Consider the following 17,520-nt stretch of genomic DNA (forward strand, 5'->3'; position numbering starts at 1 on the left):
AGGCTTGCTGCGGATGAGCCGACCCAGTTCTTGATGTATGAACCCAACGCATTTAGAATTTGTTGAAACCTCTAAAAGTGCCTGTTCCTCTTTTCCAGGTTTTCTAATGCCACCAAAGAGTGAATGTCAGTTTTTCAGTGAAATATGAGTCTTGTCATTGTATTTACAAAACATAAACAACTTTAACTTTATATATTACCCATACTAAAATAAATTAAAAATGGACTAAAAGAACACATCGTTGTAAATCGTTTCATTTTTAAAAATAAGAAAAGGAAGTGAGGTTGCAGACAAGTAAAGGTTTCTACAAACGCATCAAATATCTTCTCAACTGCTCATGTGACAACCACGGATAGCCCTTTCCATGATACTATTTGTCTTGGCCTTGAATTTCTTGATGACAGTTTGAAAGGAGGAGGGTGTGCTCAAGGATCTGCAGGACTAACGCACACAAAGAGACCGGGCTTTTTACCGCTGTGAACACCATTTCTTGAGGATATGTGACCCTTTTATTTTATACTTTCGGCTCATTACAAAGAGCTCCTTCAAATAACTGAAGATAATCCCAGCCCAAATTATAAATATGCTAGAGCACATTTCTTCTAAGCCTATTTCTTAAGAATTAAATCTCACATGAACTACCCAGCAGGTATAAAGCTAGAAACTTTTAATGTTACAAAACAATAGAAAAATGGAGGTTGTATTCATGGACTTCATGGGAAATTTAAATACTTCTATACTTATTTTAGTATCTAGGTGTTGTATATTCAAGAAATAGTCCCCAAATACATATTCCTTCAGCAAAAATGGAAATATGTGGATAAATGGCTAAATTTTCTGGTTTTAACATGATGTCTGACCTTATTTCAGCCTGACACCAGTATGATCAACTCTTGGGAAATCTGACGAGAAGCAGGAGAAAGGAAATGGTGGACAGGGTGCCGTGGAGGATGGTTTCAGCAGGGGACACCGAGCAGACAGCTGCCCAGGGCGCACAGCCTCCTCTCCAGCACCCCGACGGCTCTGCTGGGTGGGCCTGCCCGGGCGGCTGCAGTGGTCTGCCCCTGCTCTCACTCGGACGTAACTGAGAGCGGTGCCAACAATGTGGCATCCCGCTCATGCCCAGGGCATCTAGAACCACACACGTGGTGGAGGACATGGAACGGTCAGGGAAACCTGGGGAGGCCGCCAGCAAGGGGCCCTTCCGCGGCTGCGGCTGCCTGGCCCTGCCTCCAGCTTACACAGGGAAACCAGACGGGGGCTGTGTGATCTTCCTGCACAAGCGGAATTTGCTCGGTGGAGCAAAGGTTTAGCTCACCAGTCTTAGCAGAGCCATCACTTCCTCTAGGGTAACAGGCATTTGCTTTAGGATACAGGAAAACCCTAAAGTCCTTGCTTCTGTCACTTCTTCAGGAGCACAAGTTGGAGCTGATTTCTTGTAATAAAAATGCACTCCGCTGCTGAAAACGTTCTATGGTATTTTCAGAAGTGCATAAGCAACAGTTTAGTCAGTGGTGACACTGACTTCTTTTGAGCAGATGAGAGCAAATCCTCAGGGAGCAGCGAGTGACATGCCCTGCCGAGCGCAGTCCGTACAGGTGGGCCACACACCTGCTTGGTGAATGCGTATTTACGGGGAAATTCAAGAGTGAGACTTATTTTAAAGAAGCATTGCATTCAGCTTGGTAAACCTGCTTGGCAGCACTTCAGCTATTAGGCAGGTAGACTTGAGAGGTAAGATGTCTTTGAAACAGAAGTCAGTTCTTAAACTGGTCATGTTAGCACCTGGAGTCAATTATTTGTTGCATTTCATTTTTGTGCCATAGAAGCTGTGCTGGTTTGTATATAATATGTCCCCCAGAAAACACCATATTCTTTAATGCAATCTTATGGGGGCAGATTTATTAATCTTTCTGATTAGGTTGGAATCTTTTTACTGAGTGTTTCCATGGAAATGTGACTCAATCAACTGTGGGCGAAATGTTTGATTAAATTATTTCCATGGAGATATGGACCCCACCCATTCAGGGTGGGTCTTAATTAGATCACTGGAGTCCTATAAAAGAGCTCACAGACAGAAGGAGCTCAGAGCAGCTGAGAGGGACATTGGTGAGAGGAGCTAAGAGCTGACACTTGGAGACGCTGGGAGATGCAGACAGAATGATGTTTGGAGATGTTAAGCTAAGAGATGAAGCCCAAAGTTTGTCCCGAGATATGCTAAGACAGGACGCCCAGGCGCTTAGAGAGAAATATCCTGGGAGAAAGAACCAAGAACACACAGGAGCTGAGAGAGGAGTTGAAATGCATCCAGGGATCAGGAGACACCAACCACATGCCTTCCCAGCTAACAGAGGTTTCCTGGATGCCATCAGCTGTTCTTCAGTGAAGCTATACTTGTGTTAATGCCTTAATTTGGACAGTTTCAATGCCTTCCGACTGCAAATTTGTAACCAAATAAACCCCCTTTATAAAAGCCAATCCATTTCTGGTATTTTGCATAATGGCAGAAGTACTCCGAGGAGTTATACAGAAGAAAGAATGAGTTTCGTTCATTAATTGCCCTTTCTCTTAAAGCACAGGGGAAACTCTGTTTTAGAATTTAGGTTTTCTTGATGGTATCTTGGCCCTTTCTCAAGTGGTACCTTCCAGAAAATAATCTGTTAATTCTCTTATTAAAGGCCAAATGACATTTAACCTTTTGGTTAACATCAGGTATTTCTAATGAAAAGGGAACTTAGAAACCTATATGGTGATGATATTAATGAGAGGCCAGAGGGCCAGGGGACTGCAAGTCTGGGTCACTACTGGGAGTCGGGAGGTCACCGAGGCACAGGCACAGATCAGATGATCTCCCAAAGTTCTCTGATGATTTAGTGCTTGGGACAGTACTACAGCAGAAAGAATATTATTCTAGTCTGATTAGGTTCTCAGACCAATCTGTAAAGCCATATTTAATCCAACATAGATGAAAGTTTAGATGGTAAGTGGGTCTACAGGAAATTACCTTCAAAGGTCCAAACCACGGCGCCAGGCATGAAAAGGCACAGGGAGCACCTGGGTTCAGACCTCAGGCCTCAGTCCTATTCTAGTAAAGGTCCACTCCAGCTCTAAAAACCTGTCACTTTAAAGTTTAGGATGTAAACTAATGTCATCTCCTGCTGTCCTCTCACCCCTGCTGGGCTCTATGCGAGGTCTATGTGAGGTATGTTTCTATGGCTAGGACAGAGAGAGGGTCAGAGGACAAAAGTGGCAGAAATGAGGCCACCCAGAAAGTCAGTGCTGAGGAGCTGCTGGGGGCTGAGGCCAATTCCCACCAGTCTCTTCCTTTGCTTCTGCTGACCCAAAGGTCCTGGCTCCTGGCTAGAAGGCACGTTTGCTTCTCTTCTCCTTTCCGTTCCCCCTTTCCCTGACACAGCTCCTCTCAACACCACCAACTCTATCCTGGAGACAGGGGACCAGAACACGGCACCTGTGACAAGGATGGGACATCTGGGAAGTTCCTGCACCTGCCCAGACTTCAAGATTCTCCTGAGGAGGAAAAGAACAGTGCACCAGAAGCTCTTGGTGCAGGACCTGGCACAGGATAAGCACTCAACAGATGCTGTGAGCCACCGGCACCATCACCGCCACCATTTTATCCCAGATGGCCTCACCCTGAAGTGACCCAGGACCCTCAAGGGGTCTGGGGAAAAGTCAGCAGGACTCGGTAGCCATCCTGACTGGCAGCAGCTGTCAGCAGTACATCTTGGAAAGAGGAAAGCAGAGAAAAACTGTGTTCAGCTACAGCATGGAAGCAAGCAGAGTGTTGTGTGGCCAGCCATCAGCAGTTAGCATGTAAGGAGAGATGAAAACTGGGTCCTATCTACAGCAAAATTCTACTTACTACGGGCAGCACTTTGTCAACTTCATGTTTCAGAATACAGCTCCCAAGTATGGAATTAATCAGACAGTGGCCAGCTAGAAACAATTATAAGCAACAAATTCTAATGCCTAAGGCAGAGGGCTTTTACCAGGAAAGTGGAGTGGCAGCAAAAGTGGTGAGAGCCGACAGTTTGAGGGAGAATACAGAAATAATTATAGGCCCAGAATTCTACCACTCCACAGAAAGGATACTCATGATGATAAGCTTGAATTTTAAAGAGGAGAATTAGGTTCATATTCTTTGTATAAGAGCACAGGGAACCATTTAGTAATACATGTTAGAAAGATAAACATAACACCGCTTTAAAAAAGTTCTCACTTATCTAGAAACTTCAGGTATCTGGACAGTTAATTTGTTGGATACGTTACCATCCAACACACTAGATGAATAAGGTAACTTTCTGGCAGCCTTAGTTGAGAGTGTTTGGTTCAGATCAACACTAATTCATCCGACGGTTTCTCATCCATAGTAATGGTCAGCTTTCTGGGCACGAAGCATGACTGCCTTTCCTTTTATCAACTAGGTATATCTGTAATAAAATGATTAATTCTGGATACATGAGCTTTCACCAGTGAAGAACTCAAAGGTTGTGTCCATAATGAATCACTACTAAATTGTTCAGTAAGAACATATCTAAAAATGTTTTTACATCCAATAAGCATATGGAGATGCTCAACATCATCAGTCCCCAAGGAAATGCAAATCAAGGCCACAATGAGACACCATGTCACACCCACTACTAGGACGGCTACAATTAAAAAACAAAACAAAAAACAGGCAATAAACAGTGTTGGTGAGGATGTAGGGAAACTGGAACCCTTATCTGTTGCTGTTCTGGATGTAAAATGGTGCCGTCACTTTGGAAAACAGTTTGGCAGTTTCTTAAAAAGTTAAATGTAAATTTACCACATGACCCAGCAGTCCCACCCTGATGTATCTACCCAAGACACATGAACATCTATGCCCACACAAAAACCTGCACATAAGTGTTCTTGGCAGCATTATTCATAATAGCCCAATAGTAGAAACAATCCGAATGTCCATCAGTGGTGAACAGCTAAACTGGACGTCGATATATCCACAAGATGAAGCACCACTGGCCAAAAGAGGAACAAACTACTGATACAGGCACAAATATGATGAACCCCAAAAACATTATGCTAAGGGGAATAATTCAGACACAAACTCATTCTATTTATATGAAATGTCCAGTTCAGGCAGATCTGGATGGAAGTGACGAGCAGTCCCCTGGGCTGGGGAGGGACACAGTGACGCAGTGACAGCAAATGGGCACGGGGGAGGGGGAGGGTCTTCTGGGGCCAAGGAAAATGTTTTGACACTGGACTGTGGCCGTGGTCACAGAACTCTGAAAATTCACTAAAAATCTTTGCATCGTCTATTTAAAGCAAGTGAATTTTATGGTATGTGAGCTATACCTCAGTAAAGCTGTTAAAAATATGCTTGCATCACCTACAGGACAGCAAGCAAATGGTTCTGAGAGTGGTCTTTCGCCATCTGGAAAATGCTACAGTTTCAGGCTCTGATTTCCTGAGCAGGAGAGAAGGAAGGGGGCCTGCGTGGGAGTCCTCGAGGGACAAACAGCTGAGCACTTATTTAAGCACCTCATGTATACAGCCACCGTTTTCTATAAGTCAGTTTACTGAGATATAATTTATAAAAAGTAAAACGTACCCTTTGTACTATACAGCTATATGGATTTTGACAAACACATACAGCCCTGTAATGCACATGATCAAGAATAGTTTCATTAACCCGGAAATTCCCAGGACCCCCTGCAGCCAACCCCACCCCCCACCCCCTGGCAACCACACATCTATATTTTTGTCTCCATATTTGCTTTTTGTACAATGTCATATAAATGGAATCATACAGCATATATATCTTTAGGGCCTGATCCATGTATCAGTATTTTGTTCCTTTTTATTGCTAACTAGTATTCCATTGCATCCATGTACCACATTTTACCCATTCACCAGCTCAAGGACATTTGTGTAGTTTCCAGTTTTCTTGGGTTAATACCTAGCAGTCAGTTGCTTTGTTATACTGTAGGTGTGCACTGAACTTTTTAAGAAACCATCATCCTACCATCGGGGTAGGTGAATTTCAGTGGATTTGCATCTTCACCAGCACTTGGAATGCCATTTTTTGTTTTGGTTTTGCCATTCAAATATGTAGTGGCATCTCATTATGGTTTTAATTTGCTTTTCTTAATGATGAATGATGCTGAGTATCTTTTCATGTGCTCTTCTGCCATCTACAGATCTGTTTTTTTTTTTTTTTTGAAGTGCCTGTTCAAATATTTCTCTGCACTTTAAAAAATTAGGTTTACTTATTATTGATTTTTGGGTGTTCTTTATATATTATAGATCTAAGTCTTTTATCAGATGCTGTACCAGTTTGGATATATTATGTCCCCCAGAAAAAGCTATGATCTTTTAATCCAATCTTGTGGGGCAGACATATTAGTGTTGATGAGGATGGACGCTTTGGATTAGGTTGTTTCCATGCATGTGATCCACCCAACTGTAAGTGATGACTCTGATTAGATAATTTCTGTGGAGGTGTGGCTCCGCCCATTCAGCCTAGGCCTTAATTAGCTTACTAGAGCACTGTATAAGCTCAGACAGAAGGAGCTTGTTGCTGCAGCCATGAGGGACACTTTGAAGAATGCACAGGAGCTGAGAGAGGAGATGAAATGCAACCTGACAGCAAGGGGATGCCAGCCACATGTCTTACCAGCTAACAGAGGTTTTCCGGATGCCAATGGCCATTCTCCAGTGAAGACTGAAGGTACCCAATTGTTGATGCCTTACCTTGGACACTGAATGGCCACAGGACTGCAACTTTGTAACCAAATAAACCCACTTTATAAAAGCCAATCCATTTCTGGTATTTTGCAAAACAGCAGCATTAGCAAACCGGAACAGATGTGTTTTGCAAATATTTTCTCACAGTCTATGGCTTGTCTTTTCATTTTCTTACCAGTGTCTTTCAAAAAGCAGACGTTCTGAAGAACTCCAATTTATCAGTGTTTTCTTTTATGGTTTGTGTTTGTCGTAATAGCTAACACATCTTCACCATCTTGAGGTCACAAAAATTTACTGCTATTTGTTTTCTTTTAGAAATTTTACAGTTTTAGGTCTAACATTTAGGTCTATGATCAATTTTGAGTTGATATTTGCATATGGTATAAGGTTAGGACTGAGATCCTGTTGGTTTTTTCTTTTTTTGCGGGGGGAGGGCATATAAATTTCCAGCACCGTTTGATGAAAAGTTGATTTCTTTTGAAAACCCTCTTTGCCACAAATCTCTTGGTCAAGTAAATCCACAGCAGTTGATGAGCAAAGCAGAGGAGCCAAGAGGTCACAGTCAGCTGTGGGGCCAGGAGGGTGACTGGGAGAAGGAAGGACTGTGGGGTCCCCTGAGCAGCCACCTGGCCCTGTTCTCTCCTCCCAGGGCACCTCTGGGCCAGGAGCAAGGACCAGCCCTTCAGAAGGGGTGCCCTAGGGCCTTGGGCCCACCTCTCCGGGCTGCACCTCTGGCTCGTTCACACGGCAGTGGGTTCTCATCAGCGAGCGCCACCGACCAGCTGTGCCCACTGCCGACAGCGGAGAAGTAACAGAGTACTAGTTATTCTGCTTCGTTAGCCTTGGTCTCACTGAAGTTTGCTCTTGGTAATGCCACCCAAGGGGGCTGCTGCGAAAAGTGAAGGGGGCGAAGGGGGCTGTCCACCCAGCCACGCCACCTGCCTCTCCCTCGGCTTCTTTCCAACCCACGAAGGCTCCGCTAATGGACTTCCCCGAGAAATCAGCTGGGGTAACTGCTTCTGAACATGCAAAAGCCAACTGTCCTCTGCTTTCCACAAGATTAGTTGATTTCATCAAGATATCTGAGAAAAGATGGACTAGATGGTAATATATGAAAAGACTTTTCTCTATTTTTTTTTAACATAAGACATTTCCCTATATTATAGGAAAGTCTTGCCTCCTCTTAAGACCGTCTTCTCAACCTCTTTGTCCTTTATAAAGAATGCAAACCCTTTCCACTGTGGGGACTGGGAACCACTGAAAGCAGTCTATTCCTACTGTGAAATTTCCTACACACAAACATGTTCTGAGCATAAATTTTTTTTCTGTTCTGAATATTTCTATAATTAGTGAAAAAAAGAGTGCAGATTTAGCTAGCAGACAAAAACAAGGAGTGGGCATTTATTTCAAGCATTTTAGAATATATTATATTAAGTCAATGAATACTTATCAGATTGTCCTCTCCTGAGGGAGCAAATATAATTGAATTGCCGTTCCTTTATCAGTCCTCATGGAAGGAAAAGCCACTCTACATTAAAGGCTGGTTTTAAAAGACAACAGAAAAATGCTGTTTTCTTTCTTAAATTTTTAACCTTGTGTTTATAGGTATGAAACGGCAATTTGATAACAGTTAAGACACAAACTACAGAATATGTTAACTTCCTGATGACTGCTAAATCTAAAAATCTCTCTTACCATCCTGTTGATTCGTACGAAGTCTTCAGGTTTCTTTGCCCAAGGGGGAAGATCAATATCGTTCACCACCACCTCATCTTCTCTGACTCCAAAATTATACCCATTGCTGTTGACGAACATCTCTGGCAGGTAGTAAAACTCGGGAATTAGCTCCTGCCAGGAACAAAAGTGCAGTACAGTAAATGTAACTTATAAAAATCTGCTGATAAGTTTATTCTGTTTTCATCTAATTGCCCTTAGATGTGATGTCTAAGAAGGGACAACACATTTTTCTTGAACAATTCACTTGACAGTTTATGTTTTTAATATATGGTATTTAAAAAGCTTATTCATTTTCAATCTCATCCTATCACACATTAAGAAAAATGGGTATACAAATTAATAATAGTTCACAATAGTGTTAGTAAACGACGCAAAGCTCTATGAAAAATTCTATGCTGCTTAAAAACCTGAATATTATTAATGAAATGTCCATATTTGAAAAAAAAAGTTGTTGCTAGTGTTCATCAAAAATCATCTAATATCTTTTACTTTTCTTTTTCTTTGGCAATTATAACAGATGACTTCATAAGGATATTCAGAGTTATATATATATGACTTGGCTAAATACATAATTTTCAAAACCTACCACTAAACACAATGAAGAGAAGATATGTAACATGATAATCAGTTTTAAATATTTATAATGCATGTCACCTGAACAGAGAATTCTTATTAAATTGGATGCAAAGACAAGTTATGTTACTTCCATGGAAGCCACAAACAACTGGATTCCATGCAAACTTGTGATAGATTCAGTGTCTTAGAAGAGTTATGTTATGTTAAAATAAATCTGAAATAGCAATGAGCTGATTTTAAGACCCTAAACATTTTAATTTCATGTTGTCCTTCTTTTTAAGCAACTGGCCATCTTTTCTCAAATATCTAGATGACGATTATATTTACTAAATTACGCTGTGAAGAGCACAAGGACATTTATTTGTGTAATATGATCAACACTGATGGAGCAGGACCTGAAATTCTAATCTCACTCTTGCCTTCTCTAGGGATGCAGAAGAAAAATTAAAACCACCAGACAGGTCTTCAAATAGACCTGATCCCTCCCTGTCTAAGAAAAGCACACCCAAAGCTTTCTCTTGACAGGTTCTCCCAGTAAAACTGACCTGTATCTGTCATAACACAAGTGGGTGTTTATCTCTGTCATGCTCTGTGAGAATCTGACCAATATCCATTCATATGAACAATAAGAAAATTGACAGTAATGTTTATTTTTTCCAGCACTGTGAGAGTGGGAACAGATTCATGTAACTGAATTTTCTGGATAAATGAAGTTTAGTTTTTAAAGAATTAATAGTTTTTCCTTCTAAACCATGTGAATGGAAATCTTTCTAAAATTCATGGCATAATTTATTCACATAGTAAATTTATTAATTTATTCACATAGCAACTCTTAATTTATTCACATAGTAAAGATTTTAAATATCAGACACTGATGGGTACTAACGAAACAAAAAAATTAAGACTTGGCCTTAGCACTGAAGGAACTTGTAGTCTGGCCTGGGGGCAGATGTACAAACAGATGGTTGTAATGCACAACAACAGCCTTGAAAGAAGTTGGAACAAACTGCAAGGGAGCCTAGAGGAGCGAGCAGGAAGTCTAGATGAGCCAGGAAAGACCTCACTGGAGAGCAGACATCTGAGTTGCTGGCTGAGGCGAAGACAGGACCATCAGGGCGTGCTGAACTGGCGGGCTGTCGAGGCATGGTGGGAACCCGGATGCGGGGGGAGGACAGGATGTACTGGGGGAAGTAGGTCGATGGGGAGACGAGGTGGTGAAAGGTATATGGGGTCAGAAGATGAAGGCAGTTTTATTCTAAGCTAGGCTGTTTGCATTTTGTCTTACTGGCAAAAGACATTCTGAAGAAGAGTTTGGGACATAATTTGTTTTACAGCAAACTGCTGGGTGGCAGAGTACAGGACGGATTCGGGGGGGCAGGCTGGGTACATGTGGGGGGAGAGGGGAATCAGCAGCAAGGAGAACAGGAAGGGGAGGGAACGGCAGCTAGGTGTGGTGAGCGAGGGGACGCACTGTGGGATGTGATCAAGGCGAGCGACATCCAACAGCTGCCAGGGCCAGTGAGAAGGTGGGGGGAGCAAATGAAGACATGGGCCTGGGCATGTAAGAGGAGAAAGAGGGAAGGAGATGGCTCATCTTAACAGCAAACTGAGTACAAGGCAGAGAAGGTGCAGTGCACTGCGTGGGAGAGGAGGATTCAAGTGGAATTACTATAAATTAACGTAAATATTCAATGACATGAATGTGAAAGGGGAAATTGAGAAGCAGCTGAAAGAAAAACTAAGGTAAACAGCCATGCTTCCTTGCCAATCACGATGTGGCTTAGTTGATGGATAGGCAGGGAGTAAGGGCGCTACTGCAGTATTCATCGTGATAATCATAATGAGCTCAACCTCCGGTACAGATGAGCGTGCCGGTGTGTATTAGGCACTGACAGAAGATACTTGGTAGATGTCTGTGATCACTGATTAGAGGAAGTAAGCATCGCTGCTGTTCTCGCATGTTTGTACTAAACCAGAAATGCAGAGTTATCACATGACTTCATTGTATTTAAGTGAAACATACAATTTCCTTGTGGACTCACTGTTAGGGAGAAAAGGTGCAGAGAATGAGAAACACACTGCTATCTGCACATTTCCCACTCTTCATGTGATACTGATGAGCAAAGCAGGCGGCAACGTGGGCTCACACAGTGGCTCGGTTTGGAGAGTGACTTATACGTGGGAGACTCACGTAAGTCAGCGATTTCCCCCAGTGCCTGCCATCGCTTACTTGTGCCCACGTCCTATCTCTAAAAGTGGACAATCCGAACTCCTCAAGGACAGAGAGGGGTATATGCCCAGGCGGGTGCAGTGACACACGTCTGTGTTTTTACTGAAGCAGCCCAAAGAGTCTAAGTTTACTGTCAGCTCTCTTGGCACTTGGTAATTGTCGCATATGTATTATTTCCCATTCGTTTCTGTGGTGGAGAGTCATATACAATAAGTGGTTATTGTTAACCTACTTACCACTGTGACACTGTTTCACTGCATGCCATTAAATTAGATTTACAAAGGCACAAGAAACATAGGGTTTCATATTAATAACATTTTGGGCAATAGCAAATGGTGGAGTCTTATTTTGTGAGGTTTATATTTTGTTGAATCCCTCACAGCTCTTGGTGCTGTATTTTGCACGCAGCAGGTGCTCATTAAATATTAAACTAGTGAAGACACTGCAGTTATTTTAATATTACTAGAAATCTTCTGGGGAATGTGTGGATGGTGTGAGGTGCTCCTGCAGGTGGGGAAAGGACCAATGTAGTACTCTAATAAATAAAAGAGAAAGGATGAACCCAGCAATTAAATAAAGGGGAAGCTTCTGAAGTTTAAAAAATATTACCTTGTTTATTCTAGTTATGTTTGAGATTCAAAAATGTAAAAGAGCTCAATTTAAACGTAGAAAAAGTTGGTTTTAAAGTTGCCAGAACATTTTACCCCAAGTGCAGAAGTGTTCTTAGAAGCAAGACCCATTTCGCTTTAAATTGAAGCCCTCAGGGAAGACGTGGACCAAAAGCTGTAACGATTCATCTTGAGGCCGAGAAAGATCTGCTTAATGGTTCTTCAGAATGGCAGGAGCAAGAGCAGTTAAGTAGGAATATTCAGGGAGGCCCTGGTTAGGGCCAATCAAATGAAAAAGCAGAAGCCCAGGGCACTGAGGACAGCCCTCAGGTAAGGACGCTTGCCCCGGTCATCTGGTCAACCAGGATGCAGTCGTACACTAGGCTAAATAAGCTGTTGAGACTTGACGTTTGAAGGGACAAAGCAACTCTCCCGTTTCTAATAGTCACAATGCAGAAGTATAGCTTATTTTCAAGGCCCCTAGAGGCTTTGTAACACCACAGCTATCAGTGGCCAAGGCTGTCTGAACGCTGGCGTTGTTTACACAGGACAGTATGGGGCATTCTGAAGAGGAAGGCAGAGGCAGTAAGATCACAGAACGTCTAAGCAGCTGCAGCAGCCGAGTGGGTGCAAATTTTTGTGCCTCGGTTTTACTGTTTTTAAATCTTGTTGCAATTAGCAGTTTTTATTTTTAGTTAGTATGTAATGTAGGACGTTAGTATATAATTTATAGTCACATATTATGTAAAAGATGTGTTCATTTTAAAGATAAAAATGAAAGTTTCATTTCTGAGATTCAACTAGTTATGTCTAAGAAGTGCACAATTACAAGATCTGTGCTCCAAGACAAAAAATTAGCTTAAATGATACCTCTGGTCATTCAATCTTAAAATAGCTGGTAACGTGTATCTGTATTGTATTATTTGTTGGCACTGCTCCAAGTGTTTTATACATTTTTTTCTTACTTCATCTTCACAAAACTTCGTGAGGATGGTATTCTTATTATTCCCACTTTACGGACATGAACACTGAGGTAAAGAGAGGGTCATCCACTCACAGGTGGCAGAGCCTGGACCCCACCCAGGCTTTCCTTCCAGGGTCTCTGTGCCTCCATTCCCTCCTCTGCCTTTCACAGCGGGGACACGGCCATCTTACAGTGTTCATGCTGTTTCAGCGTTCGACAAAGCAGTTCCTACTGATTTGCTGCTGGAGTGCCCACCTGTAAGGAGACTCCCAGCCTGGGGCCTGCCTCGCTCACCACTCACGTGCTGAGACTCAACAGATCTTTGTGGAATAATCAGTGGAATATATCAGTTATATATGTTCATCATATCCTGAACTTCAGCCATGAAACAGTGATATAAATATGAAGCAGTGGTTTTCAGATTGGGTTTGTTAAAGCAGAGTTACATCAGGGCTACAGCTGCAGGTAAGGGAGAAGCTGGGCAGGCAGGCAGTTTGTCCATCGCGCCTTCTTCTCTAGGGAGTGCCACTTCACATGCTCTGGAAATCGGATGAGCATTTAAATCTGCACGTCTTGTCAGCTTGGGCAAATTTCTTAACCTTTAAAAAAAATCAGTTTCTTCCTCTGCAATACAGTGATGATGATAGGAATTAACTCATAGTGAAGGTGTGAGGATTAAATGAAGTGATGATGTATGTGCAATGCATTTCACTGCTTTATGTAAAAATGCATTTTGGAAGCTATTCCACTCTATCAATTTGATCAGGCACTTTTTTTTTTTTGGTTTGTTTTTGTTTTAAACTTTTTTAGGTTGCAAATCTAAAATTTTACTGCTGAGCTTACATGATGCCAAGTGCGCCCTGTAACTCAGTAAGCAAAGTTCTGTCACGTTGGATGTGTGCGTCTGAATCGGGACCTGAATAGACAGTTCTGATGACTCAAGCATTTTTACTGAGTATATGGACTAACATGTACGTTACCCAGACTAGTCAGCTATGGCTTTAGAAATTATTTTCACTTCAGATTTGGGTTATGTCTAAATATACAAAGACTGAACTGAATGGCATAACTCAAACTGGGCATTTATAATTTTTTAAATCAGTGGTCTGTGGTAGAGCGTTCTCAAAGATGGCGGCTTCAGTCCCTCCCACTTCAGGCCCTTTGTTGATTCCACTTTTCCCTCTTCTCCCATTGAGGGGAGCAGTCTATTTGTTCCTTGAATACGGGCTGGCTCCTTTTGACAAAGAGAATATGACGGAAGTGACACCGCAGGACTTCCAGGTGTAAGATTTACGGGGCCCGTCCCTCCCGTTTGTGTCCTCGTAGAGGCCGGCGGCCACAGAAAGCAGTGTGGCTGCCCTGCCGGAGAGACCAGGAAGTGAGAGAGAACAGACCGGGCAGTCCTGGGGTTCCCGCCATCCCAAGAGGCCTCATGCACAGAAATGCCCTGCTGAGCCCTAATTCCATTTGCACAATTGTGAACACATGAATGGGTGCTGCTGTTTTAAGCCACTAAGTTTTGGGGTGATTGGTTCCCCGGTAAGAGGTAAAAGAGAGAAGCGAACGCCTGGAAGGAGAGTGCTGCAGCTGGCTTGGGCACTGGGCAGAAGGCGGGGGTGGGGTGGGGGGCTCTCAGGTGCTTGGTGGAGTCCAGAAGAACAGTCCGGAAGCTGCTACTGGACCAGGAGAGAAGCAAGCTGGACTACGTAGTGAGGGAACAACGAGACAGTCTCCAGCAATCATTTGAAAGACAGAAGGATTATCTAATGAATTTATGGTTCTGGCTACGGAGAGCTCCAGGCAGAACACTGCAAGTGACCACAGGTTTCTTGCAGTGTTGGATGGATAAGGGATAGTAAGAGGAAGATGCCGGAATGAAGACACTGTTCGGTTCTGAAGACATGTAAGGGCCGAGGACAACCCCTCCAGATGGCAGAGATTCTCGAGTAAGAAATGGTTCAGGGCAAAGATCAAATCCAAGACCCCGCAAATAAAATGTGGCCGCGGGGTGAAGCTCAAATCAAGGGTGGTGCACAGACCCACCTGGCTCCATACACAGGAGTCTAACGCTCTAGAGAACTCTGGAAGCAGCGCCCGGACTTGCAGCCCCAAGGAGAGGGGGCCTGTCTCATGGGGCCTGTCACTTGATAATTAGAAAGGCCACGACACTTTAAAGGAGTTGTACCAACTTGGGCAAAAGAGGCCTTGGGGGTCAGGAAGGCTGCTGGAAAGCTACTCAGCTGCATGCAGTGGCTATTTCTTATGGAAAAGAAAGGATAATTCTGAGGGCAAAGTGAGATCCCAGAGGACTTAGCAGGAGCCCGAGAACAGGGGGTTAGGGAGCCAGCCCAGATAGCACGGCTGGGTCCCCGTCAACGGCTACTCCCTGTCCCCAGAGTCCAGGCAACCGACAGCACACACCTGCCGGATTTCAGAACTGCTGGGCACCGTCCACTGCTCCCCTTTGCGAATGGAGTGCCTGGTGAGGTCAACTTGTTCCCGTCTTGCCACTGATTGCTGAGTGCCCACGGGAGGACGGATAACTTGACTTTTTTAGTTCCAGGTCTCAGGATTAGGAATCACTGCACCTTATCTGTTCGGGACCTGATATAAGATATGAAGGTTTTGAGGCTGCAAGAAAACTGGGATGAGCCTTGTGGGGAAGCAGCCAAGTGTATTTCACACGTAGGAGGAATGTGAATTGTGGCCCGAGAGAGGACCGTAGTGGACTGTCTCCAATGACGGCCACAACACCCCCACCCCCGCTATGTGGCGTGGCCCTCATCTTGTCAGGAGGCGGATCTGTTTCTCGCCCCACGTCGGGTCAGCCCTGTGACTTGCTGTGGCCAACAGAGGGGTGCAGCGGTGACACTAGGTTCTTTCGGGCCGAGGCCCTAAGGGGACTTGCAGCTCCCACTGTTTGTCCTCTGAGAAGCCAGGCACCATGACAAAATGAGGTATCTTGGTGAAAAGACCACAAAAGGAGAGGGGACCCACTAGCCCCAGCCAATCCAGCCCTCGAGCTAAGGCAGCCACCCTGGCTGCGAGGGAGTGCGTCGCGTCCCCCCAGAACATGTTCGAATCCCCACGTCTGCTCCTGTGCTGTGAACTCGTCTGCCAAGAGGAGCTTTGAAGATATTAGGTAAGAGGAGGCCCATCTGGACTAGGGTGGGCTCTCGGGCAGTATGCCTGGTGTCCTTGCAGGGAGAGGAGATGTGGACAGGTGCAGCGGGCAGATGCAGAGACAGCGAGAAGATAGCCAAGCGGTGGAGGCAGGGATGGAGGTCTGCCATGGACCACTGGTGAGCCCCCTGAACCCTACGGCCTTCCGAGAAAGCACAGCCTTGCCGACACCTGGTTCTGGCCTTCCAGGCGCTGAGCCTCCGGACAACAAATTCCTGCTGCCCACGGCAGCCAGTGTGCGGTTTCTGCCACAGCGCCCTGACGGGCTAAGACCCCGGCTGACACCAGGGGATGAGCCATGCTGTGCAACAGAGCCGCACCCCAACTGTGCCCCGTGAGGAACTAAACGGCAGCTGTTTCTTTTAAGCCCCTACATTCTGAGGTGGTTTCTTACAGGGCCATGAATGACTAGAGGATACCTTGATTGGTTGGTTATTCTGAAACAGCCAAAGTTTCGGATATGCTGGACAGGCTCACGCTCACAGAGAGGGATCAAGGCGGTGTAAAGTCTGTGTTCAGTTCCTGGGGCTCTTGTAAACGGGGGGGCTTAAAACCACAGGAGTTTGTTTTCTTGCAGTTCTAGAGCCCTGGCGTCTCCTGGAGCTCTGAGGGAAACTGCGTCCCACCCCTCTCCCAGCTCCTGGAGCTGCTGGCCATCCTTCCAGCTCCCGGGCTGGTGCCTCTGCCGTCACACGGCCTCTCGCGACCTTCTTAAAGGGTCATCTGTCATTGGGTTTAGGGTCTGTCCTAGCCCATATGACCTCATCTTAACCAACTCCATCTGCAAGGACCCAGTTCCAGATGAGGTCACGCGCTCAGGCCCCGGGAGGGCAGGAAGGTGGGGTGGGGGCCAGGGCACTGGTGTGGGACTCCACTCACTGGACACAGCACTGGGGGTAACCGCGGAGACCTCAGTGCTGGTTCCGGCTCCTTCCTGCTGGTGACCTGCTGCAAATCCCCTACAGCTGTGAACCTCCTTTACACGCAGGGATAATGATGGCAACCGCAGGCACTGTTGGGAGGATTCCAACAAATAACCAATGAAAAAGCCTGTCTGAAAACTATTAAATACTATTCCAATGAATGAATATTTGAATGTGGTTAAAATGGGAAAATTTAGATTTGTATGTATGTTACCAGAATAAAAATTTAAAACAACCACAGAGCTATACAACCCGAAGAGGGAACCCTAATATGAACTACAGATTATAGTTAATGGTATAATTATTATATTATTTCATCAACTGTAACACAGGTACCACACTAATGCAAAGTGTTAATAACAGGGAAAACTGTGTGTTGGGGGGGAGGCATATACAAGAACTATGTACTTTCTGCATGATTTTTCTGTAAACCTACAAGTTCTCTAACAATAAAAACGGAATGGACGCTACCATTAGAATTTGTAAGAGAGCTCCTACCGAGCCGCACCGGACTGTAGCTTACCTACTTAAGAAAACAGCTGCTCTGCT

At 44.4% G+C, this 17,520-nt stretch overlaps 1 protein-coding gene across 7 annotated transcripts in view; it reads right to left on the reverse strand.

The window, feature by feature from the left end:
* Positions 1–17,520, reverse strand: part of NBEA (neurobeachin) — a 637,956-nt gene that overhangs the window by 55,215 nt on the left and 565,221 nt on the right. For all 7 annotated transcript variants that reach the window (XM_037800588.1, XM_037800589.1, XM_037800586.1 and 4 more), the window contains one exon: positions 8,446–8,598. In XM_037800588.1, the coding sequence (XP_037656516.1) occupies positions 8,446–8,598 (153 nt within the window). The remainder of the gene's footprint in view (positions 1–8,445; positions 8,599–17,520) is intronic.

This window comes from Choloepus didactylus, chromosome 12 (assembly GCF_015220235.1).
Source record: "Choloepus didactylus isolate mChoDid1 chromosome 12, mChoDid1.pri, whole genome shotgun sequence".
NCBI classification, from domain to species: Eukaryota; Metazoa; Chordata; class Mammalia; order Pilosa; family Megalonychidae; genus Choloepus; species Choloepus didactylus.